Here is a 20,294-nt window from a genome sequence, read left to right on the forward strand (position 1 = left end):
AATTACAAGACATGACTGACTGCCGTCACTACAATTTCTACAGCATAAAATCTGTACCTTCTGAAAAAGGAACTGGAAAAGTACTGCAATACCAGAGATAAAAGTGTATAAAATTCTCTAGTCTTATACAAATTTATAAATACATGAATATATATTATAATCCACACATACAACATTTCCATATATAATATCTACATATATTATATAGATGCATATACAGAGATAATAAAAATATTATATCCTGTATATAAATATCTCCATAAAATATTTGTTTTTTTTTTTTCCCCACACATAACTTGATCCTTATGTCTTTTGCAGAGAGCTGGGAGGAAGGTGGAATTTCACTACTTAGAGTTTGGATGAATGAATAGTACAAGTAAAAAAAAAATAAAATGTGGTAAACATAAAAACCAGAAAAAAAGGTTTATTTATAATTTTAGCCTAATAAATTGAGCACTGGATCAAACAATACCTCATATGAAATAATCACTTTATCAAGGAAGGGATTAGGAGAGGGAAGAAAAAAAAAATAGTGATGACAGGCTTTGGGTGCTAAAACTAAGATTAGTCCTCCAGACAGAAAACCTAGAAAGCCAGCACCAATCAGAAATTGCCTACCAGAAATAGCACTTGCATAAAGTACTGGAAGAAAAAAGAAAGGAGAAGTGTATACAGCAGAATTCTTGAAAATAAGCATGCAAGGACAGTACATGAGAAGCCAAAAAAAATACTAGCTCAAAAACTGTTGATTTTCAAAGTGAATAGCTATAAAAAAATATCTGCGTTGATAGTCTGGCTTTCTACACAAAGTTATTTTAAAAATGGAACTGTGTTTTATTTATATTGTTTTCTTGATATAAATTATAATTATTATAAGAACCAAAAGTAGGTATAGTGTATAAAACGAATAGTTTTATTTCTTTCAATAATTCATTAAGACCACCTTTGTAAGCTGAGATTCAGACGTTATACTTGTCTGCAAAACAAATAAAGTCCACAACATAAAACACCCCCAAAACCAGCTTCTTCGCTAGCAAATGAGAATAAAACATTTTACTGTGCCTTTCTAATACAACAGCATTAACAATAATCAAGACCCCACCATTACTGCTTTGTTCTTCAGCAGCAGAAATACTTGAAAAGTAATCCTCTTTCTCAAAATGTGTTACATAAAAATATATCTTTCCTAAATATCCTGTGGCACGTTTGGAGAGGAGTTGGACTCAGTGATCCTTATGGGTCCCTTCCAGCTTCAGATATTGCATGATTCCATGATATTTCTGTGAGCGAGGTGTTGCCTTTTTTCTCTGTCCACAGACAGCTCTTCTGGTGTAGGGAGCAAACAGATTTCTGACTTGCATAAAAAGTCAGACCTTTACACTAGAACAGAAGTATCTTTGTAATGAGTGTTTCCTGCTGTGATGTGGAATTCTGCTTATCCAGTGTTACTGATCTGCAAACACAAAAATCAGCAGCCTCTAGTAAAGTCTACCAGACAGTATGAAAAAAGCAACCGTGAGGAAAAAAGCTTTAAGCCTTGGCTCTTCACTGAGAACAGCTGCTATTATCGAATTTGAGTCTCCTGAAAGAAATCATTTCTCACTTAACACACTGAAGGAACACTTCCTTCTTATTAGTAAACAGCTTTTCAGTTCTGTAAGATTGTTCTCCACTGTACAGCTTACTTTTGCAACATCACATTCATTTTTCATCCATTATCACCTTATCCGGTCATTGAACAAAATACAAATGTAGTAAGATATGGTCAAATAAGATCCCTCCCTTCTCTGCAAGTTTACTTAGAAGATCACATAAAACTTTCTAGAAGAGACGAAGACCTCGTGACTGAGCTATTTTGACATACTCTACAGCACTTGTATGATTTAGCAGCAAGATGTTAAACACAAAAAAGATTATCACCACAAATTTTATTACAAGTATGTTAGCTAACATTAGTTATTTTTTTTCTGTATATAAAAAACTTTTTATTTTGTAACTTTTGTCTCATCTAATGGAATAGCTTCTTATGTATATTCTTATCAATACTTATTTATTATTTATGAACAATTACTTGAGAATCAGGACATTACCTTTCGTATCTTCCAGAACATCTAGTAAGACTTCTAAGATGCTGTTAGAAAAGATATTATGACATGATGCATGTGCATAATTACACTTTCCTACAATACAATGAGAGTGTGTATTAAGAGATCTGGACTTAACACTTTGAAAGAAAATTCTTTGTTCTGTAAAAACATCATTAGAAGGACAAACTTGCTGGACACTACGTCACTCCTCAGTACGTGAGATTTAAGGGATAACGTGCACTGCATGTCAGTCTCATTTCTTCTGGGTAGTCATAGAAAATATATGAAACAGCAGCAAGTTCTTTCTTTGGCATCACAGTATTTTCTCATTTCAAATTTCTGACTTGATTTCTGGAGTCACATACTACACACATGCATTGGCTTCAATGCTCCTTTGTCTCTTTGTGTACAGATTTTCTCTTCTGTCACAATTAACGTTGGGCTCATTCAGAAGGTGGTGAATCAGTAAAATAACAAACAATGAAAAAGCAGTCTTGCTTACTAACTTCATATGTGATTTGACGTTTCTATTTAAATCTTCCCTGCATAATGAAAATTTTAGTATTAACCTGTTTTTAATAAAGTATGTTGGAATGCTTCATGTTTGAATATCATACCTGGCAGCTCTACTATAATCAAAAAGGGCAGCTCCAAAAGTAACCGATTTTATTATGCTGGCCTATAACAACAGAGGCAGATGTTGGTGGTATAGCAGTAGAGGTTGGATCTTCCCACCAATATTCCATAACATTTTGTTTCTGTGTTGTCCCCTCTTTGGAGACTTCAATGGTGAGGCTGGATCAGGCCCTGAGCAACTTGATGAAGCTGTGTATGTCCCTGTTCATTTCAGGGGAGTTGGACTAGATGATCTTTTAAGGTCCCTTCCAACTGTAAGGACTCCATGATTTTATGATTCTATGACGGATGGTAGCAGAGGGGCAGTCTGACAAAATAGCAGATAGCTTGGAAGTGTATATGAAGCAAAGGTGTGCCACTGAATTCATCCATGCAGGAAAAATGCACCCACTGACATCCGTTAATGCTTGTTGAACATTTATTGAGACCAGTGAACGCTGCCACAGTGAGGCAGTGGGCAATGCATTTCAGCATTGGTGACAGTGACATAAAGGACAGGCCACTTTCTGGACAGCCATGCACATTTTTATGAGCACACTCTTGTTCACTGCTGGTGAAAATGGTGGTGACTGTTGAAAAACTGCTTGTAGCTGAGAATTTGCTCTATCAAATAATGTCACTGTGCTCTATCAGCTGTAATTTATACACCTTTGCTTCAGAGACACTTGTCAAGAAGTTTAGGTGATCTTAAACTCATGTTCCCCTTTCTTTCAGGTTAATATGCTTTTTATTTAATTACCAGCTGTCATCTACTGTATAACACAAAAGTATCAAATATTCTTGCATTCAAATTTCTAATATTTGTCTTGCAATGCTACAGATACTTTAAAAAGCAAACCGGTGGTCTGCAAAGTAGAAGAACCACACGATCAGAAAAGTTTTATTTTGTTTTAAGCATAAATGGTTTATCTGAAAAAACTCAGACTAAAAAATGAATTTTCTTTGACTGTCACCCAGAATTCTCATTATTAATAAAATCAGTATTATTAAGACACTCCGACAGTGTACAAGTGATATTTAAATGCTATTAAGTGCAACCACCAGGAAGCTTTTGCCTTGAACAACACAGCCTGACAGATGGAACAAAAATAAATGGCAAGAGACACTAATTCAATCTCCAAGAACAATTTCCTTCTGTAGACATCATAGCATTCTCACAGAAATTAGATTATATGAGCAGCAATACAAACCATCTATAGAACCCATAAGCATACTGCTCTCTGCTGAACTGTAATATACTTAAGTGCTTTACTTTGAACACACTCTAAATCTTTCCCCTGCTCCCCAAAGAAAAGGTTTTTTCTTCTCTTAGTACAATTAATAATAAAGGATGCAAACTCTCTGTACAGCTGGTTATTCTAGGAGAAAGACCTCAAGCCCACGCTCCATCGTCCAGTTGTCATACATAGTTACTTCTTACAGAATTTCATTTATATAAAATGAAGTTGCTATTCTGCTTCTTTAAGTTTGCAGATTTTTTTCTCTAATTGCATCCAAAGCAAGTGTTTATGCTGACAATTTAAAACAATCTGAAGACTACTAGAACTACCACAGAACCTGAGAATATCATGTAACTTCTATTCAAACAACTCTGAATAGGCTGCTTCTAGTATTTTATTATTATTATTATTTTTATTTTTAACACCCCTAAGCTCCCCCTAAGATATGCTTTGAGAACAGATAGAATAGGCAGTTGTTTAAGGGAGGTAGTACAGGCACAGAGCGAGCAGAAAACAAAGTGATCAGAATTTTCTTTCTAAATATAGATACTGAACTCTCTTGCAGCACATGGAACCGATCCCACTGCTACTGAACAGAGCTGAATACAGCTGGGTAGCAGCTCTACTCAAAAGGCCCATGTGACAACAAACTACAGTAGGGTCAGCAGTACCTTGCAGCAAGGAAAGATAACCACCACCTCTGTTCTTCAGCCTAGGACTTACATACAAACCAGTAAAAATGGTAACTGATACCATGGCATTCTTAGCTATGAAAAACTTAAAGCAGTTATTCCTTGAATTACTAACATATGATCATACTTCACAATGCAGCCTTCTCTTTTACCTTTCTACACTTTTCTCTCCATTCCCTCCCCGTTTAAGTGTTAGGCCTGTTTAAGATGTGGGCAGAAACTAACTGCTCAGTAGTTACGTAGAAAAAGGAGGAGTGTTCCTGTCATAGACCGCATTTCTTCTGGTTTTAATTGTAAAACTCAAGAGACAGAACAAATATAATTGCTTCATGTTCTTAACAGTCTAGAACTCTTTCCCAAAATGAATTTTCTGGTATTCTAGCATTATGTATGCCCAGTTCCCACTACTTCTCTCATAACATTGCCTTATGATTTAATAGAAATCACCATCAGATCTCTTTTTTCTGTCCAAATCTTTTTCTTTCCTTAAAACACTACCCCTATTTGTACCATCTTTGTAATTCCTTTCCTCCAAATGTTTTCAGCAAGAAAAAGGAGAAAGTTTCTCACATAATGGATTCTCTGAACTCTGACTACACTGGAATCAGTGCACAAGAAGAAGGAGCAAAATAGGAGAAAATACTTTAGCTTTTGCTTTAGCACATATTCTCAGAGGATTTACAGAAAATAAAAGCATTTGAAAGTAACGATCAGAACTTGTCGAAGTATCTATACCACAAATGCAATTTTCAGTGTTTGATGTCATATTTGAGCTGTTTTTCAAACTCTCAGATAGAAAGCAAGAGACTACTGCATTAGCTTCCCAAAAGGGAAACATTTTACTGATGACTCTCCAAGCACACTTAAGAAGTCTAATAGGAGTTCAGTTTGCTCAGAGGCTTAGGGACATAAAACTTTCTAAAGCAGTTCCAGTAAAAGTTCCCTTGATAATTCTCACAATTAACTAACTAACTAACACACACACCAAACTAACTCAGACCACACATTCACTTGATCTATTCAGAATAAACACCTGCTCTCAATTTTTTTTTTTTTTTTTTTTTTTTTTACAATCTTAATTCCAGCTTTATATCGTTCTATAAAGCAAAGTTCTTCTCCCCTTTATCTTTTTAAATATCACCAAAGGTCATTCTAGAACTATTTTAATTGATTTTTTCTTTACTGAGACTGTGTACATTTCTGTACAAACTCTAGTTTGAATCTTAATTGGCTCTAACCTTTAATACTGCAAGCTTTCTTCTACTAGCACAGTATCAACCATTAAACTTAATAAAACTTTCACTGATCTGATACTTGAATGTCATTTCAAATAAAATTATCAAGATTATGAATATACACCATTTTTAGAAGGAAGCAGGGTGCTGAAGCTTCACTTCACCTTCACAATTTCAAAAACCGTACTTGCTTTTTCTTAGAAATCCAAATAAAAACATAGAAATTACTGGATGAAAACTGGACACCGAAAAGGAGAAGGTCTTTCCTTTCCTTTATCCCAAGATTTTTCTGCTCCCCTCTATAGCATCAATGAGGATCAAGCTGAAATTACACATTTAACAAGTAGGTATAAAGTTTAAATTTAGGTACATATCTCCTGGTCTTGCAAGAAGACCTTCAGAAGCAAGCATGACAATCAGTTTCAGCATCCTGCAGCTAGACTGGAATATCTGATTATCTGGTGAACAGGTAATCTCAGTGATATTAAGAGCTTATTTATTTACCTTTGAGTATCTTTTTAATGTGGGTTACTGCCTAGCTACACCAATTCCTTGTCTCTTCTCACTTTATGTCTACACAGGCACCCATGCCAGAACGTATATGAGACTAGACATAGAATTTAGATAAGCATCTCTATTAAATGTACAGCCACAACTTCAATAGTGGAAACCTGCAGATCAACGACTTGGAAACCTATGGATAGGAGTGTTATCATATGCTCGTGACCAATTTCATTTAACTGAAGGATCAAACCACCTGCTCATATTGTATCTTACTGGTATTATCAGTAGATTGCATTAAACATAGTTCAATTTGTGTCCCTGAGTAATCTTCCAATTTTTTCCATGATTGTTAATCTTAAAACAAAAATCCTGCAGTGGAACAAAAGCCTGAGCTGCATGCTCTTAAGAACCATGCTTCAGTAACCTTCCTGACTTAAACCTTAGGCAAAACCTTAAAGGAGAGAGCTGGTAATACAAGTAATACAGTCTTTGCCAAAAATTCCACATTTTCTTTGTGTATAAAGAAGCATTACCTAAATATGAAGAGATGAGAAAATCTAGAGAAATATCTGTTGATGCCAGAAGGGTAGGGAATGGAGCAACACCAATATACTCTTATCCCAAGCAACAGAAAGAACTGGTAAAAATTAGAACTGACTACAGCTGTTAGAAGTAGCAGAGGTGGATACTTAGGGATCTCAGCCTGCTGCAAACAGGCACTAGTACAGCACCCACCTGGTAAACCTTTGTAAGTAACTGGGGAAAAAGTCGTATCACATCTGCACATAATCTGCCAATAATGCAATAAAAAAGTTTCATTTTACAGTTCTGCAAGTCTCTTCCACCACTCTAGCTATTAGCTAGGGCATAGTTCTGCCAGAAGCCATAATACTTCTCTTATTCCTAAGTACTTAACCGAGAGACATGCAAAACTAGACTAGCGATCATGACTTTTATTAATAAAAATGATCTAATTTACTAACAAAAGAATACTTGTAAAAGGATTTTAAATACAATTAAAAAATGACATGAAGTTAGAAATCTTACCATATTATTAAAACAACACCTTGCAGTTTGAGAGGGCACAGTGCCTAAACTCTGAGTTATCTTTTTTGATGTATTTCACTGCCAAAGGTGGTAGCCAGCAGCAAGATGCTAATGAAGAGCTGAGGGCAGCACAGTAACATTATCAATGAATCACCTCTGCCAAAAAAAGATTTGGGGGGTACTGGTGGATGGTAAGCTAGACATGAGCCAGAAATGTGCCCTCACAGCCCAGAAAGCCAACTGTATCATGGGATAAATCAAGAGAAGTGTGGCCAGCTAGCCAAGGCAGGTGATCCTGTCAATCTTTATGCTGGTGAGGCCTCATCTAGAGTGTTGCATCCAGATGTGGAATACTCAGTGCAGAAAAGACATGGACCTGCTGGAGGGCATCCAGCGGTGGGCCACAAAAATGATCCAAGGGATGGAACACCTCCCTGCAGGACAGGTTGAAAGAGCTGGGGCTGTTCAGCCTAGAGAAGGGAAGGCTCCATGGCAACCTGATAGCAGCCTTTCAGTATCTGTAGGGGGCTACAAGAAAGACGACACACTCTTTAGCAGGGTCTTTAGTAACAGGACAGTGGGAAGTGATTTCCAGCTAAAACACTGCACATAAGGAAGAAGTTTTTTTACAATAAGGATGATGAGGCACTGGAACAGGTTGCCTAGGGACGTGTTAGGTGCCGCATCCTTGAGGACATTCACACACAGTCAGGCTGGATCAGGCTCTGAGCAACCTGATCTAGCTGTAGATGTCCTGTCATTACAGGGTAGTTGGACTACATCACCTGTAAAGGTCTCTTCCAACTCTAAGGATTCTATGATTCTATACTGCTTCTGAGCTCCGATCTTGGTTTTATTATGTTATAAAAAAGAATGGACATCTGTGAATAAATGTAAAGAAGTGTTAAAAAAGTGTAAAACCACCATTCTGCCTACTCTCTTGCTTCCATCATTTGCTTGCTCAAAGCCAGCTTTCTCTGCACAGAAGCTTCATTTTGTATGAGCTCTCTGGTCCTCAAAATATGTTCAAGTCCCTTCTTGACAGCACTTATTATTGTGAAATTCCACCAAGAAACAGAAAACAAACAAAAACATCCACAGACAATTATCACATCTCTCTTACAGAGTTTATAACCACAAGCATTCTGTAGAGGACAGTGCCCGAATTTAAAAAGCAACGGGTTTCCTAGATAACAAAGACTAGGATCAAGTGCAATCTCTCCAGTGGATATCATGTTCCTTGACACAGAGGTCAATAATTTTAACTTACGTTTAGCATAAGCATTATCAGACATCAGCTGGTAGTAACAAACATTTGGGAAAACTATTTCTCAACTGGCTTTACTGGAAACTTAGAGAAGATGGCAAAGCCAAGACAGTTCTGAAATGGTTTCTGCTGAACTAGGCAATGTGACTGCAAACAAGAGTCTGTATGATTGAAGTGTGAGGCTTTTAAACAAAGTAGTAAGCAACACAAGTACTGTACAAGTGCCCTGCATAGCCAGACCACTCATTTCATGAGTTATAAAAAATTACATAAAAAAAAAAAACAAACCCAAGCAACAATACAAAGCACAACAGAAGATAATCCCAGGCACTAAAAAGTGGTTAGTTTCACAAGAGGCCAGTTCAATATGAAGCCAATGATTATCAGGTGGGGTTTGAGATTATAGCTGTGTTGCTGTATGCCAGCTGTATCCAGCCCTCCATACCTCTGTGATGAAGCAAGTTTGATGGTGGAGCACTAAAATATCCGAGACAGGCAGCTGTCTGTGCTCATCACAGAAAGCCATATCGTCATGCTTTCTATGAGGAGTGAGAGATAATATTGCCTACAGCCCAAGCCCTGGCAGAGAAAAAGTGTGTAAGCTCACATACAAAAAAAACAGAAAAACAGAGATCAACGATTACATTCTCTCAAAATAAAAATGTAATACTGCTATAGTAGACAGTTTTAGCAGCATGGCTATTTTGGTAATTATTCATTTTGTGAGTGCATCACAGCAGGGATTTTTCTGCTGCATCAGTTGGGGGGCTCCAGTTCCTCAGCTTTTGCAATTATGTTAAAGTTGTACTCAGAGTAAAAATATTCCTGGTAATGCTGACCCAGTAGCTCCATACTTGCAGGTGCTAGACCGTCATAGACAGAGCTGAGTGGCTGTACTCACTCCTCTCTGAAGATGGCAGCAGACAAGAGTTTAGACTCTACCAAAGTAAAAGAGAGCTATTTTGCCTCAAAGATGTAATAGAAATGAGCAACTTAAATTATGCATATTTTCAATTTAAAAGTAGGTCATCTTACGACAATCTGCTGAGAACTGCGGACTAAACACTAATGGTACAAACTGCTGCTCAATGCTGTATTCAGAAATAACCCAGTCTTTATGTCACCAAAGAAGACTTGCATTTTTATAACCCTAGAATTCCAAGCTAATTACAACTCTAGCTAATTACAGCAGACCAGCACTGTGCACGTTTCTAAAGATTTTTCAAAGCACTCAGCATATATTATGCTATACTGCTTTTTTTTTTTCTTTTCTGTTGAAATACAAATATTAGAGTATCTTGATAAAACAAAAACAGGTAGGAAAGAGTAGCTCAGGATTAGATCAAGACTTGTGCAGGCAAGTTTAAAATATCATTCACAGAGAACAGAAGCTAGAATTCAAGTGTAAAAACATGCTAAGATGCGTGATGAGGCTGTAAGGCTGTATATACAGAAAGCTCAGAATTATGTTAGGGAGCAGCTTGAAAATTGTTTTACATGGCTCAGACAACTCATTTTTAACTATGTCAAATTAGTGTTGACAGCCTAGATGTATTTGATTTAGAACATGGAGGTAGATGCATATGTCAAAATGAGCTTGTTGAGCTGCATTTAGAAACATTTTGCCCCATTTTCAGTGAACAAGCAGAGCTGAAAATGGCTTATGGTTTTCTTCATTAAGGCTAAACACAGAAAGTTGCAGATATCTAACATACTATCAGTATTGCCCAGAAAAATCAAAACAGCATATAGAAATGCTTTCTTCTGTATACAATATTCAAATCACTTTTTTCTTTTTAACACCCTGTAAATACATTGTAGAGGTGGAGAATTTATAGATCTAGTTTTTAGTTCAGATAAATTAATCTGAGTAATCCTATTCATTTTGCACAAGACTGTGTGTAACAGTCAACTTCTCCATAAGTATCATCTAGCTTTTCCTCACATATAGGTAGTTACAATTTTTTAGCTACAAAACAAATGTCATCAATAGTCTGTCATCTGAATGTTACAACAGGTTCAAGTGTTTGTTTTTCCCCCCCATGGTAAATAAAAAAAATCAAAATGAAAATAAGATGTGCAAGTACACAAGAAACAATGAAACTGAGCTTAAATAATGTTTTTCTAGGCAACTTGAGAAGCAAATGAGGTTAAAAAAAAGTGGTTATCTGCTTGAGGCAATAATAAAACAGGTAATAACTTATCACCAAAATAGGAAGGAGGATTAAGTAAAATATAACATCAAAAGACCAAAAAAAAAAAATCCATCCCCTTACTTGAAGCTGCCACATTTCGGGCAAATTTGTGCCACTATGTTCTCTTAATAAACATAAAAACTATCAGACAACTAGTTTAATGCAATTAGTGGGAAAACAAAGGCTCTGCAGACAAATGCTTCACATGCTGGTACTCAATTTAAATTTCACTAGCTTTTTCTACACTGCATTTTCAGTGTTATTTTAATTACCAGACAGTCAGTCTCAATGCTTCTGATCAGGATGATGTACCTCCTACCTGACCATGACCAATACCAATTTTTTTTTAAGAATAAATATAACGTCTTCCGCAAATGAAGAAAAAAATCACGATCTTATTGGAACTGCTTCCACTTTCAGTGGAAAATAAGTTACTTAAAACAAAACAAAACATAGAAACAAATTACTGACGTCCAGCTTCCTCCAAATGTTTGACTTTCTCTTCCAGCACAGTAAACTCTTTCAATTCCACACTTATGATTCTTGCTGCTGAGCTGTTAAAAGTAGTACCAGGCAACTTTAATCAGTTTTTGCTGCTAATCAGGTAAAACACGGCTGAATAAATTGCTTAAATGTTATTTAATATTAGAAACAAGTGAATGTCAAAACCTTATGCAGGGGAAAGCAGTAAGAATACCTTCCATATTTTACAACAGCTTTAGGCTCTGTTCATTACAATACAAATTCATGTTTCTTGGTGTATCTGTCAGCCACCTCTCAATAGCAAGTGCTTGTGAACATAAACAGTAGCAGGTCACAGATTCCTAGCATCACAGCCTTACTATTTCTCTACAGAAAACTAACCACAGAGTGAAGAAAATTATGTTATAAGTTAAGTCTTACTGGTCTAAACCAATTGTAATTAAAGTGCTTCACACTGAAAAGTTGATTGGATGGGAAAACGAGAGATTCTCCAGCTTCCATGCTACTTTGCATGAGAAGCTGGTCAGAGCACCACAGCTGGGATGGATGAGAGTGAAGGACACAAAGGAAAGGTGATAAAAGGCCAGCAAACAAAGAAAAGCAAAGGACTAGGAAATAACAAGGCCTACAAAGGTTATATACCAGCATTATCTTACTACCTTACCTCTGTTTATTGCTCAAAATGCTTTGGGACATTGCTTCCCTACTGGCTACTACTGCCTTGTAAATTTTTTTTTTTTTTATAAAGAATAGCATATTTATCTTGTTACTTTTTCATATGTATATTTTCACCTATAGTTTCTTTATAGTTTTACTTTTTTCCTTCCTGAAGTGCAAGTAGTCCACATCTTTTAAAGCATACCTTAAATAAACGGCCAGGATGCTGTAGGACAATCACTGACAACAGTAAGTATACACAGTCATATGCTTTTAATCCCCAAAAATGCTATGTATTTAGGAAGAGACTGCTATCCAAATTTATTATTATCTCTGTGATTTATGATATTTTAAAATGTAGTATCTTATGAAATTCTGTTTGAGAAATATAACTGTGGAAATTCAAGCAAGTGTTAATGTACAATGCAGTGCCCAAGCCAGCCCCACACAGCTTCTATTTTGCACTAGGGGACACATCCATTGTATCACATTAGTATTTTTAAACTAATCAAGAGGCTACCACTTACACTGATAATAACTATTACTAAACAGAGCAAGAAAAACACTGCCTCTTAACGTATTGCATAATGTAGTCACTCAGAATACAAAATTGATATTCGGCAATACAGCTGTACCTACAACAACACTTAGAATAAAGTAGAGCAGATTATACCACCTCCTAGCCTTTCAAATGCACCTCAAATCAACAGAATCATACTGAGGCAAAAGAAGTTCGGTAAATCCCACTCAAGAAAAATCAACTGCCTACTTAGATCCACTGATTCACAGAACATACCTTTGCAATGTGGTCACTTTGCAGCTGCTGAATACATATCCTGACAGATGGTAGGAATCAGTACAGCTCTAAGTGAGAGATGAGAAAGCTGGAGGTCTGACTGGTATCAAATTGATTTTCTCTCTTCCCTTCTCCCAAGTCCCAGAGAGGGTTTTAAACCAGCAAAATATTTTACCTTGCAAGGCAGACAGTGACACTTGACAAGACACAGATGCTGCTTTCAAACATGGACAAAAAAAGGGTAATAAATATAAAAGCATAATGACCATACAACTAGTAGATTGCATGTGCGCAGAAGTTCTAGGACATCAGTGATCCCAGGCCATACTGGATGAAAAGTTCCTGCAAAATGCAATTAGAAATAGTTCTACCATGAAGCTTTCCTTACTGAACTTTCCACCAGTGACACCCATTTTGGATATCTACCTAAGATGTTCCTCTTCTGACCTGCAAGTGTTGGCAGTGACAGATTAAACATTCACAGTTGGCTGTTTTTTGCTGTCATCTCCAGTCTACCATAGATTTGTCATCAGCAGGCAGGAGCACTGCAGTGACTTACAGAGAGTGACTGTGACAGTGTACTGCAGAGATGGTGACTCTAAGTCAGAAACTTTCACCTATCCTAGAAGAAAGATTACAACTCCACAGAATAGTGGATATCTTCATCAGAAATGGCAACATTGGTTTTAAGGAAAAAAACAACACACAGGAACAGGTATTACAGGCAAGAGATACTTCTAGCTATTTACTATAGATTGCAGTTAATCATTTGTAAGCCTCTTTAAACACAGTCTTGAATTCTTGTCCTTTAGTGAAACTGCAGTGCATCAGCATACCAAGTACAGACCAATATAAATACCATTTTTTACAAAGCAATTGTTTGCAAATTACATATCACATAGCTACTTATTCAGAAATAAAATTTTCTCCAGACTTAAATAATTATGAGGCCCACTCTGAAAGTAATGCCCCCTATTTTGTTATGTTGCTCCATGACATCAGAGTTTGGTGGGATGGCAGTAGAGGCTGAACCTCCTTGCCAATATTCCATCACATTTTGTTGCTGTGATGGCAGCAGAGGGGCTGAATTCCTCAGTGTGGACTGGTATTTTTCCAACTTTTGCAGAACATTTATGGAGACCAAACAGTGGATGGGAGCACGGTGAGGTAGTAGTTGGTGCACTTCAGCAGTGCTGACAGCAGGTCACCTGCACTGGTGCGGATTTGTGAATGCAGCACGCAGGCTTTCGTTCATCCCTGGCAGCAATGCATAGTTAATGGTGATGACTATGTTGAAAAATAGTGTTTTGTATGTGAGAATTTACTCCATCAAATAGTGTTATTTCACTCTTCATATCTGTTGTAGTTTCCATGGAAATAAATAGGAGACATTACTTTTTGAACAACTTATATATAAGTAAACTAAGTTATTCCATAGCACAGAGGCAACAGCAGTGAGAGATAAAGCATTTGTGCATAGCTAGCACAAGAAAAGAGGGAAAATTTTTTTTCAATGGATGTGTCGACATTAACACACTCTTTATTTCTCAAGCGTAGACTCTCTCAGTATGCTCCATGATTGGATATGATCCCTTTGCATAGCAATCCTAGCACATTTAACTGTCTTGTTCTTGCACTTCTCTAATACTCAATCAGCCTCCCATGCCAGTGGCAAAAGAAGCTACTGCTGGATATGGTCTTCCAGATCTTTGACACCGAGAAAGATGCAAAAGACTGAGTGATTCTAGAACTGCTGCCCAACAGCTGGAATGCTACTTATTCCCTTTGACTTATTTGGTATCCAGAGTACAACCTGCACAAAAACACTAAAAGAACAAAAAAAACACATAAAACCAAATTTTTTGTGATAGATGTCTGCCTGGGAAATTCTTCCTTCTGTAATACTGTTTCAATAGGTTAAGGACAGAAAGTGATTTAATTTAGAAATAATTATAATTCAACGCTATTTATTGGCTTCCATCTTGAAATACCTGAATAAATATTTCTTGTTTAACTACATGCAAATTCTGTATTGCTTGGACCTATGTGGCTTTTTTGGAGATTTTTTCAAACTAAAAAGCAAGATTTCTGTAAGAAATCAAACTCCAAGCAGTTACATTACACGGTTTTTTACATCACTGCTACAGCCAAAAATGGTACTAAAGCATCTTTATGGCAGGGAGCAGAAATATCACACTTCAGTGACGTTATTGCCAAAAAATTCTCATTTAACAAATTTTGATAAAGACTGGATGTCGATAGAGCCATCTGTGGAAAATAAATTAGTTACGGCATTATCAGAGTGAACTGAACACTAATAGGAAATTCCTATTAAGCTTATTTTCACTTCAGCTGATGATTTCTTGAGGGCAGAATCTCTTGTTTGTTCCATTAAGTTTTTGGATTTTACAGACCACACACACATACTTCTCTTTTGCAGAAGGGGTACTGCCATGACACCAAGGAAATACCTTTTATTACTTAAATTACCTTTCTTCTTTATGATTACATTATCTTTAGCAGGATGAAGGTAATGATCTCAAGGCTACGTTAGTCTCCCCGGACCTCTCTATTCAGCTTCCAGGAGATAACCTGCAGAACTACCATGTTCAGTTTAACTTTGTCATGATCTGTGCCCTCCTTCCATGTCAATGCTGATACTTGATTCCTGGTCAAAACACACAGGGGAGCAAACACAACAGGAACACATTCTCCCCATCAAAGAAACCCAAGACGTACCACCAAAGACAAATGAAAAGTTTCTTCTGATTCAGCTGCTTGAGAATCAGAGAATTGTAAATGTTTCAGTAAAGAAAGAGTGGGAACATAAACTGGTGAAAGAGAAATCTTTTGGCAGCATCTGTAATCTCAAGTCATATTTCTGAACCAAAGCTAAGTCAGCTATGAAAACAATCTACTGAAAATGAGGTTTCTTTTTTCTGAATTTCATCCAGTCTAGTTTTCCAAATACGCAGTTCAAGTAAAAGCATAATTCAAAGAAATAAATCATCATAATTTAAGATGCAGAATACTTACAAAAAACACTAATTTATTTGGCAATTCCTTTCTGTAGCAACAGAAGCATAATCAATCTAGAACAGCGCCAGAATATTCTACCAAGATCCCTGAGAACTATCTTTAAAAGCAAAATAAATACTGAACTAATTATGAGAAACACGTACATTTCCTTTTGGATCAGTTAATACACTGCATACAGCAGCAGTTCACAAGTACCTTCCAAAAGCCACACCAGACTATTCAAAGACTACCCAGAAACAACGAATTGCTGTAAGTATCAGCGAAAACACATAAGAAAACAGATAGGTTTAGAGTCTGGGTACCATGACAAAACAATATACTGTTTCTTATGAAAGCCTTAGGTCTAATGAGCAACATACTTCAGAACAAAAACCATGAGAAATGAGAAGCTGTTAACTTCAAGAGTTACTACATAGAGTTAAAAGCTTGCACTGATATGAAATTCAGAGCAGATCACAGTGGAAGAAAGTCACTGGACATGAGCTTGAACTTCAGCTTGAATCTAGAATCTAAGAACAGCACAACTCGAAGTTATGATATGCAGTAAAGAAACTTTTTTTTCCTTGACAAAATGCGGTTTCCTCCTCATACTTTTATTTTCTGAAAGTACCACTCAAGGCCTACTACGGCTGGAATCTCATAAACAACTTACTGCCAGAAGTTGGTAACTTACACATGCTTGCATCCACACCTTGTGACTGAGCTGGGCTCAGAGAGGAACATTCAAGATTGAATTTACTATAAAACTATGTACAGTGTAATGAATTCATGAAAACATAGCATACAACGATACCGTTCTCCCCCTGCTCAGTATCATTTAGTAATAGAAGAAGGTGGTTCATTTGAAACAAGTACAAGGATTACTGCAAAATAAGCAGCTAGTAGAGGCCTACAATGAATTGCAAACAATGTATTTTGGCTTGAAAGTAGTACAGTTATTTCTTTAACAGAAAGCTCCCATCATCTCCAGAACGACAAAAACTTTTTAACAGTGTTGAAATTACACATCTATGGATGAATGGGGCCCCATCCTCTCCCTTAGTGCTTTGGCATTCTCTACAGCCTGTGCTCTTTATAGCCACAGACCTGTCTTCTCCCATCCAGCCCCAATTTGGTCCAAATTATTTGAAGACTTATTTTAAAGTGACACCTAACAAAGCTTAACACACAGCAAGTACGATGTTTCTTGTGACAAAGCTGTACTAAAACAAAGATCTGCTTTCATGGCCTGCTTACATGCATGAAACTCATTCCCTGAACTGGATTTTGCCTTGCAGAACATAATTCCCATTTTAAACTAAACTGTACCTCAGTCTGCTACAGCTTTTATTTCAGGTTACTGTAGAGGCATACAAGGTCAGTTCACATACATGTATAACTTAACAGAAACGAAGAAGTTATGCACAACTAATAATCATTGTTAGAAATGTCACAGTTAGTTAAGCTCACCTCTTTATCCATACTCTCTAAATCCTCTTTACATAGGGTGTATAGGGGCATTGTCTCAGACATACTTGGCTGGCGTTTTCGCTTAGATGGACCAGGTTGCTCTTCATTTTCAGTCACTGGTAGGTCTTCTTCAAAAATCTGCTGCTGGTGTGGTTGAACAACTCTGAAAAATTTCAGGGGTATCACATAAGACTTGATTTATAACTTGTCTAGCAATAAAATCCTATATACAGTTTATGACTGAATATGTATGACTTCATTTAAAAGGTTTTGATGTTCATCAACTTGACAGAAAGAAAGATCAAGTCTTTCAATAACGCTGCTTTTATTTTCAGTCCTATAGCTTAAGATCTTATTTTGACACGATATTTACTCTCATCTTCCCATTGTTTTCGTAAACATCAAACCTTTCCTGAAATTTAGCTTTATTAGCTGGAGATGTGTTGCCCTCAAAAGTACTTCAAGGTTGGTACTCAAAATTTGTCCTTCGTTTGACACGTTTATCATTTATGAAACTCTTACATTCTTTTCTTATATTTCTCCTGATGCTATGTTGTGTTTGTATTCTTTAGTCTTAAATTATACTTTCCTAGTTCTCAACCTCTCAGACAAGAAATCTGCAGGTAGAAACCTCGTTTCTGTGGCCTCAATCTTCAAATACTTCTCAGACACTAAAACTATATAAAATGCAAAACAGACTGTATTTCGTTTGGGTTTGTGTATTTAGATAAATCAGTACTTTCAACCTGAATAGTATTATCTCCTTAGTTACTGTATTTAACCATATAAACAGGTAGAAAAGTGACAGAATGGATAAAACAACTTCATGGGAACTGCTATATAATGGTAATAAAATGCTTGACAATAATTAGAACAGCAGCAGACATCCATCTTTCTGAGCTAACTTTTCTCCGCCATTACTTCCTAGCTAATTAAGACTTGCAGAAGCTCTAACTGCTATGCAGAACTTTTACCTACGGATAGAGTTTATCACCACACTAACCTCCAGAAACACATCGCAGCAGCTCAGCACACCCCGGGCCACATTTAAAAAGATCTCAGTCAGAAAGAGCTCCTGTGTCACAAATTCTTTACACAAGCTAAAAGATCGTACGTGTGGAAAACAATTAGCACGAAGTTTAAAAGCAGCTGTATATCTGAAATCTCAAGCTGTTTTGAGCTGTAGCCACCAGGTGAGACACCAGTATCAAGCTGTGCATGACAGAGATGGCAATTCAGAAAGGATATAGCACAGTACCTGCTGACAGGTTTCAATGCAGCATGGCTGCTCATTATCAAGCTTGCGTTTTCATGCTCTAAAGCTGCTTCTTGAACAACAGTTCTATGCAAAAAAAAAAAAAAATTCCATCTCACAACCCAATATGCCTTAAAATTATGTAAATTGAGATACATGAGGTTCTAGAAAAATCATTTATCCTATCATGAATTTAACAGCTTCATGAGAATGCCATATAAATATGAAGATTTCTTTCTACGTCAGTATTTCATGAAGCCTGAAGCTGTTGATAGAGCTCGTTTTGAGGATTCGTATTTCCCAAATAGTATGCCTCCTTCCTGCCAATGCCCATGGAAAGGTAGAGGACACATGAATTCATATTTTAAATTGGGGTGAGGACAACACAATGACTTAAGTCAATTGCTTTTTTGCCGTGAACTGCATTGCGTGCTACAGATGATGCAAAACTCAACACTATTGACAGTTTAATTCAGGAGATACTGCATTCCAAGATCTATGCAAAGCAGTAATATGCAGCAATAACACAAGTCCCAGGTTAGTCCTGGAAGACTCCACCACTGGTTAAAATAGTCAAGAATCCATTATACACACATGGATTAGCTGTAAATAACGGTACTAGCACCTTCTCAATGCTTGTCAATTTTTCCATTATTTTCCAACAGCTACTAGGTAAGAAATTCTACATAAAGTACTTCAAAAGGCAATACAAAACAATGACTTCTTTGAGGTTTGTGACAAGCATTTATATTTTATCAAAGACATTTATCAAGATTTGCTTTTTCATTTGTTACGTAGATTGTAATTAAAGAACATACAAATGCAGGAATTTACATTTCTTACCAGATTAGATTTATGAGCACTTTTTCAGAAGTAAATATGCATATCTTTAAGCCTATATCAGTTAGTTGGTACCTGCTAGTTTCACAGGTAGAGCTATATACATATGTATGAGAAGTGTACGAGAAGAGTTCAACATTTGTGTAAATAATAAGAATCTTAATATTCCCATTGATAGAGGACTGAGGGCCAGCATTGTTGTGAAAAGGTTAAAAAAAATATTGACATCTCATTCATTCAATTTGGTACTTTGTGTTTTCATTGTCAATATCGATAACATTAGTTAAGAAAAACTGTAATACTTAGACATGAAATTTCATAACTTGTAATTTTTTCACTTTAATCTAGTCCAAGAAGCCACTTGCATTTCTTCTCATGGATAACACTAAATTACACACCTCACAAGTTGTCACCATTTCAGTACTTCCCATACTTCTGACAGAATACTCTTCATATTATGAAAGTGCAAACTGAGATACATATGCATTGATAAAGCTCTTACACAGGTTATCACAAAAAAAAAAAAAAAAGCACCCTTGCTGCTCTCCAACAGGAAAAAGAGATCAATTGCCATCCATCCAGTACAGCCACAAATTCTTTGCTGTCCTTCTACTTTGCCTGCAACAGCCATGACAAAAAGCAGGCATTTACATCTCACAGAACTGAGCAGTGTCCAAATCTACATCTAGCACACAAGACATCAAGTAAGTTAAAAGAATCACTTAAAAGAATCACATGTAGTGTAGGTGTTGATTTCACTATAAAGTCTGTAGATATTTTAACCAGTTGTACCCCATTTTAAATTTATTTCTTTGTGGAATTCAAGTCAAGTAAGAATGTTGAATCCAAAATTAAAAAACGAGAACTGAAACAGTTAGGAAACTCTATTCAG

The 20,294-nt window shown here is 36.5% G+C and overlaps 1 protein-coding gene across 2 annotated transcripts in view; it reads right to left on the bottom strand.

Moving 5' to 3' along the window:
* CTDP1 (CTD phosphatase subunit 1) overlaps positions 1 to 20,294 on the bottom strand; it is a 95,537-nt gene that overhangs the window by 35,413 nt on the left and 39,830 nt on the right. Inside the window, exons 11-12 of one of the 2 annotated variants that reach the window (XM_085220081.1) lie at positions 18,566 to 18,649; positions 17,308 to 17,470 (exon numbers count right to left, since the gene is read on the bottom strand). In XM_085220081.1, coding sequence (XP_085076207.1) covers positions 17,308 to 17,470; positions 18,566 to 18,649 — 247 coding nt within the window. The remainder of the gene's footprint in view (positions 1 to 17,307; positions 17,471 to 18,565; positions 18,650 to 20,294) is intronic. The other variant, XM_085220082.1, reaches the window with a different exon arrangement.

Source organism: Meleagris gallopavo, chromosome 3 (genome assembly GCF_905368555.1).
Source record: "Meleagris gallopavo chromosome 3, MGAL_WU_HG_1.1, whole genome shotgun sequence".
NCBI lineage: Eukaryota > Metazoa > Chordata > Aves > Galliformes > Phasianidae > Meleagris > Meleagris gallopavo.